This window comes from Paramormyrops kingsleyae, chromosome 8, assembly GCF_048594095.1.
Source record: "Paramormyrops kingsleyae isolate MSU_618 chromosome 8, PKINGS_0.4, whole genome shotgun sequence".
Lineage (NCBI taxonomy): Eukaryota > Metazoa > Chordata > Actinopteri > Osteoglossiformes > Mormyridae > Paramormyrops > Paramormyrops kingsleyae.
In genome coordinates, this window is record NC_132804.1 from 5,241,256 (window position 1) to 5,248,955 (window position 7,700).

The 7,700-nt window shown below is 41.0% G+C and overlaps 1 protein-coding gene across 4 annotated transcripts; it reads left to right on the plus strand.

The window, feature by feature from the left end:
• Positions 1 to 181: 181 nt before the first annotated feature.
• Positions 182 to 7,689, plus strand: ccnd3 (cyclin D3). 4 transcript variants are annotated; one of them, XM_023829388.1, is made up of 6 exons: positions 182 to 458; positions 535 to 768; positions 1,778 to 1,993; positions 3,441 to 3,600; positions 5,251 to 5,393; positions 7,179 to 7,689. In XM_023829388.1, exons 2-6 carry the CDS (start codon positions 535 to 537, stop codon positions 7,410 to 7,412), a joined length of 987 nt encoding a protein of 328 aa, XP_023685156.1. In that variant the 5' UTR covers positions 182 to 458; the 3' UTR covers positions 7,413 to 7,689. The 4 variants fall into 4 exon arrangements, with proteins under 4 accessions (XP_023685156.1, XP_023685185.1, XP_023685176.1 ...); XM_023829408.1 differs by lacking the exon at positions 182 to 458 and adding an exon at positions 1,416 to 1,535 and having other exon boundaries at positions 646 to 768; XM_023829417.1 differs by lacking the exon at positions 5,251 to 5,393.
• The last annotated feature ends 11 nt before the right edge of the window (positions 7,690 to 7,700 follow it).

Here is a 7,700-nt window from a genome sequence, read left to right on the forward strand (position 1 = left end):
CATAATCTCATTATAGTAAGACCTGTTGCGTATACCTGTTGAGTATTCTGTGAATGTGACTCTTTATACTCAGCTGGTTGGTTGAAATAAACCTTGGTCTGGATCCGAGCCCCCCCCCCCCTCCCCCGTCTTTATTTGATTACTTTTGTGAGTAACTTCCCCAACACTGCCGCTAGGTGGAGCCATCTCAGCGGCACTACAATACTATTAACTTTCTGTGATGTACTGAAGACCCTTCAACGCATACTCCATATTTTTCAAATATATTGTTTTACCAATGCACTAATCGACATCGTCCTTAATACAGAGATTTTTCGCAAAGATAGTACTTTCACTTGAAGCATGTAACAAATGCTTATTTTTCACTATCTATAGTTTCGTTAATGATGTTTTGAAATTAATATGCAGATATGAATTATGAGTAGGCGTTATCGTACTACCGGCGACCACCGATTAATGTAGGTCCTGCTTGCCGCTACGCACGCGTGCTTTCGGGAACAATCTGGATTTTTTTTAATCTGGTTGCATTTACAGATGAATTTAATGTGCCTGGAAGACGATCAGTTTCCGAACTGGCCGGCGGCCCAGCTGTGCTGCGCCTTTCGGGCTACCTGTGACCCGGCCGTGGCTGAGGACAGCAGGGCGCTGAATAACCTGCTGGCCCTGGAGAAGCGGCACTGGGCCGCCGGCACCGGTTCCTACTTCGGCCGCGTCCAGACTGACGTTCAGCCGCACATGCGAAGGACGCTGACGGCGTGGATGTTCCAGGTGGGAGGATTGCAGGGATTGCAGTGACCGTGCACAAGACTCGGGGGGGGGATTCTACTAAACGGGCCAGTTATTGTCAGGATTGCCAAGTCTGGTCAGCTGGCTTCATACACATGCACACACATTTACATGTATGTAAGAGTTTTATTACCTTGTAAATAGTCTGTAGGGTTTGCAAACTACCCCAACGCTTTTGATATAGCTAATTTTAGGTTTATAATGGAATGATATAGATTTCAGTAAGATTTCTTGCGTGAGAGTCTCAAAGCGTGAGTGTCACGCCAGATGCGTGTGATTTGGCATCCTGAATCTATTAAGTTAAAATTTTCACCTTGATGGATCATAGCTGTAGCCCGCGATATAGTCCTGCGACTATCCTGCACACATACACTTCCCTTTAAACGTCCAACCATCCATTATCGTAACCGCTTAGTCCCCACTGGGGTCGCGGGGGGGCGGAGCCTGTCCCGGGAACAACGGGCACAAGCAGCCCTTTAAACGTATTTAATCTTTTGTTGGCACCCAAGTTTATGGAGCTAACATAAAATCCTACCTTTTGAGCTGCTGAAAAGATTATAACGCAGTTAAGATGCTGCACTGTCTGGAGTTATTTGTCTATTAGCTGAAATGTTTTGAACGTTGTCCAGATATAAGCAGCCACCAGCTAATCAGAGCCACGAAAGAGTATTTCATTGATCCATATGAATGCAAACTACATGCGAATTTACCGAGAACGAAGACTGACTGTGCGGATCACAAAATGTCAGGTGATTAAGTTCAGGGTTTTTTGGTCCTTGTATAAAATCTCATAACGTTACAGTTAGCCTATATATTTTAAAGAAACTGTGCAAAAATGTTTTCTAAAAATGTTCTTCTTTTTGTCTATAGAGTTTAAATTTCTAGGTGAACAACATTTCACTGACATAACAATACAAGTAATAATTAATGGACTGTAAGTACTAGTTCACTGGAGCTTGGTGTTGTAATCATCGCGCTCTGTCTGCCACAGGTTTGTGAGGAGCAGAAGTGCGAAGATGAGGTGTTTCCCTTGTCAGTCAATTTCCTGGATCGGTACTTGGCTGGTTTTCCACTAAAGAAGACTCACCTGCAGCTCCTGGGCACAGTTTGTTTGTTTCTGGCTTCCAAGCTTCGTGAGACCGTCCCGCTGACTGCTACCAAGCTGTGCATCTACACCGACTGCAGCATCAAGGTGTCGGAGATTCTGGTATGTCCCCATTTAACACTTGTGTATAATGACTATGTTACCAAAATGGTGATAATAAAAACTCTAAACATACAGGGGCTGAAAATAGCAGAAACACCTACAAATACATAATAATATCATTGACTTATTGAGTTGGGCCTTTGGCTCTTCTTGGAATCCACCCACACTGCAGAGCATCTCAAGGTTCGATCTGATGATGGAAGGCATTTGATTGCATCCTAGTGTTAATGAATAAAGTCTCTAATTCCTTTATCAATGTGTATATGTTTATTGGACTGTTTGAACCTTAGGGTCCACCTGGTTTTGTATTTCTTGGCATCATGTGACCTTACAGGGAAATCATTGGTTACAAGGACTCCCGCAAGATATCCGCTGACACCAGTAGATATTGTGGCCTGAAAGCATCCATCGGTTTCGAACACACAAACCCATCTGGATGTGTTTTTGTGCACTGACCGAGTGACAACCATGCCATAAATCCTACCTTTGAAGTTCATAACGTACAGTTTTTTGAGACTGGATCACAAAAGTGTTGATTTTGAATTCTGAATTCTGTGGTAAATGAATACAGTGAGTGGCCACTTTATAAGGTACCCCTACATATTAACAGTTAGGATTTGTGCATTCGGAGATGCCTTTCAGTACTCCACCGTTGGACCAAGCTGTTAATTTTTTCCCATTATCTTAAATTAATCTGGCCATTCTCCTCTTATTGGTTGATCAGTTTTCGCCAACAGGTCAATCAGATCAGTGACCCACAATCAGACTGTGTTTAAAATCACCTACATCATGTGTCTTAGCCATTCTGATGGCAGTTGAACCTCTTACTGCTGCCTGCATGCTGTACATATTCAGTTGCAGCCACATAATTCACTATTTGAGGGAGCAGATTAATAGTTAATAAAGAGTATATATCTTGAATGTAAAATGCTTAAACAACACCTGTTTATTTATGAAATGTATAGTTTTATTAAATGAAACAGAAATTTAACTTCAAAACATAACAGATTGCATTCAGTCACTCATGAAATGGAGCAAAATGTTTGAGGTTGTGTGAATCAGAAATGTATTGATCGGTAATGCCTTTTTGGAGCGAGCATTAGATCGGTAATGTCTTCTTGGAGCGAGCGTTAGATCGTTAATGTTTTCTTGGACCGAGCGTTAGATCGGTAAAGTCTTCTTGGACCGAGCGTTAGATCGGTAAAGGCTTCTTGGACCGAGCGTTAGATCGGTAATGTCTTCTTGGACCGAGCGTTAGATCGGTAATGTCTTCTTGGACCGAGTGCTCGGCCTATATGCTGTGTTGCCCAACACCACTGGCTAGAAAAGTGGTATGATGAGGTGGTAGACTGTATATTTAATGTACATAGTATATTTAGTGAATCTCAACAACGCCATGTGGTAGAAATTTAGTTTCATGATGAGTTTGTTTTGTTTGCTGGCACAGAAATGGGAGCTCATAGTCGTATCCCGGCTGAACTGGGACCTTGCCTCTGTGCTGCCCTCTGACTTCCTGGAGCAGATTCTACACCAATTATCGGCCGTTCCTCTCAACAGCAGCATTCTACATAAACACATCCATTCCTACATCGCTCTGACAACTATTGGTAAGTACTCATGTCTGGGGTCCTGTACTGGATAGACAGTTACGGAAGATGGATGGGATGCATAAGTGAAAATCCCATCTAAATGTCAGTAACTATCTTGGGAAGTACAATCAAAGGACAGAATGATATAGGCCTTATAAATCTGTTTTGGTACTTTTTAGATAAATGGTCTTTTGAATGGCATTTCAGAGAGTGCACGTAGCATCATTATGTCTTCCTCCCTATTATCTCGAGATCATGACTTATTTTCTTGCGATTTCATTATAATGAAGTTCTCTCGTGTTAATTTTCTTATGATCTTGCGATGACTTATATTTACCCCCTTGATCTTCAAACAGGTTTAGTAGCTTAGTTGGTTTTGCGTCATCATGGAACAACACGTTACATTTCGCTGTGATAATGGACCATCAAAGTAGAAATAGCAGGATGTCTGTCAGTACCAGACAGTTGTCATATTAGTGTTTGTCACTCGACAAACGAGCACTAAATCACAATTTTGAAGTTATTTTACAATAAATGGGAATATTACAGTGAGATAATGTTGAGTTGTTGAAGCATTCTAACTTCACATCTGTAATCGAGAAGACATAATTACAAACTGCAAGGTAGTGATCACTGCTCACTAGACCGTTAATGAAATTAAGGGACAGAAACAGTACATTTTGAGTAAGATTGACTATTAAACTTTGTTATAGGGTTTAAATGGGGAGTTTATTCAACAGACCTGTCCTGTATCCTGATGCTGTGGCATGCACAGTAACGCAGGCAGTTCTGGCAGTCATCTACCTCACCATGCCCGAAAAACAAAAGATAAAAGTTGTGATTACAAACAACTTGTTATCTTAAGAAAACACGCTAAACAAAACGATTAAATTCATGAGCTTAGGTGTTATGTCAAGATCACAAGAAAAATATCTTTCATACTTTTGTACTTTTTGTTCTCTCAAGATCATGAGAAAAATAAGTCATGATCCTGAAACAACGGGTAGAAAAAAATGATGATGAGCGTCTTCTCTGGACTTCCATACTTCTGTAAATACGAGTGTAGGTATTATCAAAAATATGTTGAAGCAATTTGGGAGGCAAATTGTGTGATTTGTTGGCCATTTTCCCCCCTAAGAATTATTTGTTCTAGCAATGTTTACAGAACGTTACGGTTAAGGTATGCAAACCTTGTCCAGTTTTCCTGGTGTCCTGAAATGTTCCCAAAACATTATCCCATTACTTCAGCTACTAATACAACTAAGATTAATAATATGAAAGCCAATGAAGTAGTGCAACAGGTAGCATTGCATCCATGAGATGTACTTTTAGAAAATAATATTTTATTTGAAAACCATATTTTTCAAGTTCTGGGAACGTTCCCTGCTAGCTGGGTTATTCAACGCTGACCATTCATCCCTGTATCTTCTAACAGCTTTTTCAGTACAGGGATGCAGGTTGGAGGCCGTGCAGCTTGTTAGCCTGAATAGTGCAGAATGCAGGGGCATCATCTGGACAGAATAGCAGTGAATCACAGGGCAAACACACAGAGTCGCCTACAATGGGCAATGTAGAAATACCCTACCACTTCACCTAAATGTACATCTTCGAATACTCGAGTACTCTCACTAATAATTATTCTTAAAATAATATTTTTTTCGCTTACAGAGTACACATTTTCCAAATACCTGCCATCCACAATTGCGGGTGCCAGCGTAATGGCTGCTTTTCACCGGGTAAAGTTTCTAGAAGAATCTTTCACTTGGGATTGGCTTATAGGACGGCTCAACAGTGTCTTGTGCAGTGATCTGGTAAGATGTAGCTTATTCATTATCTGTCTGGATTTTGCAGTTTCTTTTCCAAATGAGTGTAATCCCTGTTTATTTTGCATTTCTTGTTCTATCTTACTACTTACTATTTCATACAAACTTTTAACAAAAACATCACATGGAATAGGACTTCAACACTGAAGTATTCACAATTACAAACCCAGCTACAAATATGAGTTATACTCCACTGAATGGCGATAAATCGTTTCAGCATTGTAATTGCGATGTGCGCGTGCCTAGTAATTTGTCGGCACTGCTTTGTGTCCGTTAACACAACTCGCACATGCTATCTTTAGATAAGTTCTATTTGGCAGTACAGATGCTCCTCTACTTGTGAACGAGATACGTTTCGAACGGCCGTTCATAACTTGAAATGTTCGTAAGTCGTTATTCAACATCATTTTAAGGGTATACGCAAGTACAAAGAACTAGGATACTGGGAGTTTGCACGCTACGCTGCTGCGCGGTGGGAGTAGCGGCCAGAAGTCGTACTAGGCAGAAAAGGTGCGCAGAAAAAAAAATTATGTTGCGGACAGGAAACGGGAGCCCAACGAACACAATTTGGGCTTACAGTCCTCTTCGTTCGTATGTCTGAAAGTTCGTAAATTAAGAGTTTGTAAGTAGAGGAGCGTCTGTACTTTATTTTGGGTAATTTCATCTCCTTTTTGGTTTTATAAATATTGCGATATTACTTGATGTGATATTGCGATGTCATAATCGAGTAGCCCTAAACAACATCCTCTCCAATCATAACATACTTCTGAACAGAGAAGTACGTAAAAAGTACTCTCAGAACTACATTTTCAAAGCAACTGACATTATACAATGCACCTTATTTACATGGTGACTTCATTTTCTGCCGTCGATAACATAGTCACCTGTATCGTAGCTTCTAACTACAGCTTGAGAGCCTTAATTCGAACTACACAATTTAACGGCAGTGTTTGCGAACGTTCGTTTGAACTATGGTTTTGGGAAACACCTAGCTATCATTTAACGATGGTTTGTACTGTAAGTTAGCAACGTAGTTACTGCCATAGTTCCAACTCTGGTTTCAGGAAACACTTGCATTACATTACATAGGTCCAATTACATATGAAAATATTAAATGGAAAATTCCAAAAATAAACAATTCATAAGTTTGAAATTACACACCATTCTGAGTAGTGTGATGAAATCTCCCACCGTCTCGCCTGGGACATGAACCATCTATTTGTCCGGCGTATCTGTGCTGTGTACACTACTCGCTCGTTAGTCACTTAGTATGTATGGAGGTTGGTACTATCTGTGAGTTCATGCAGCTGGGGGCATTTTGTAACTTCCATGTTTGGGTTCCAGGTAGCATACTGGTTTTACACATGGAGTTGTAACATGCTGATGGGGACCTGTGGCCTGTACTACGAAGTGGGGTTACTGGTTTATCGGGGTAACTTGTTGGATTTAAGGTACCACAGGTTAAATGGACTTCATATTCGTTCACTTATATTTTGCCCAGACTACCTTAAATCCGACAAGTTACCCCGATAAGCCAGTAACCCCCTTTGTGGTACAGGCCACAGGTCTTGAACTAAGTCCAAGTGTTCAGCTAAGCGCACAGGGTTAGGGATCTGTGCCTGTTTCTGTGCTGGGAAGCTGTGGGTTTGAGTTAGGTCATATCTAATTCTTAGTAATTGTTCCCACAATAATAATCACACCAAAAATGATAACAAACATTTAATTCCTGCTAGGATTCCTAATTAACCATGGTTGTCACCATTGTCCATGCAGAGCTCCCTCTACTCCTGCTTCTTGAAGTTGGAGAACATGTTGGCCTTCTGCTTGCCTCCATCCATGACACTCTCAAGCACCTCCATGTCTTACTTGGCGTCCACGGGCAGCACCTCCCTCGCCGCTTGTGTGCGAGACGTCCAGCTGCCATCAGCTGCCTCGGACCCTGGTGGAGATGAGGCCGTGTGCTTTTCGGGACCTGAGAATCCCAGAGAGCCGCACTGTTACCATTAAGGAAAACCCGAAATGAAATATGAAGAAAAATGTTACTCAAAAATCCACTGACCTTTGGGTTTTATTTTACTGAGGGATTTTTAAAAGAAATCAGTTGTTCTATTCTCTTACATTGATATGTGTTATGGCTTAATTGTAACTGTTCAGAAGTAGTTTCCATAGGAGCAGTTGGTCAGCTAACGGTGTATAACTTATAGTTGGCCAAGTTTAATTGAATTTCAACTATGAATGAATGAATGGCTGTACAATTAAATAAAAATACAGTTATGGAAAATGACCACTACGTGT

Coding starts and splice junctions, on each gene's coding strand:
- ccnd3 (XM_023829388.1), top strand. CDS start 535: ATGAATTTAATGTGCCTGGAAGACGATCAGTTTCCGAACTGGCCGGCG. Junction 1,994..3,440: donor TCAAGGTGTCGGAGATTCTG/GTATGTCCCCAT, acceptor TTGCTGGCACAG/AAATGGGAGCTCATAGTCGT. Junction 5,394..7,178: donor GTGTCTTGTGCAGTGATCTG/GTAAGATGTAGC, acceptor TTGTCCATGCAG/AGCTCCCTCTACTCCTGCTT.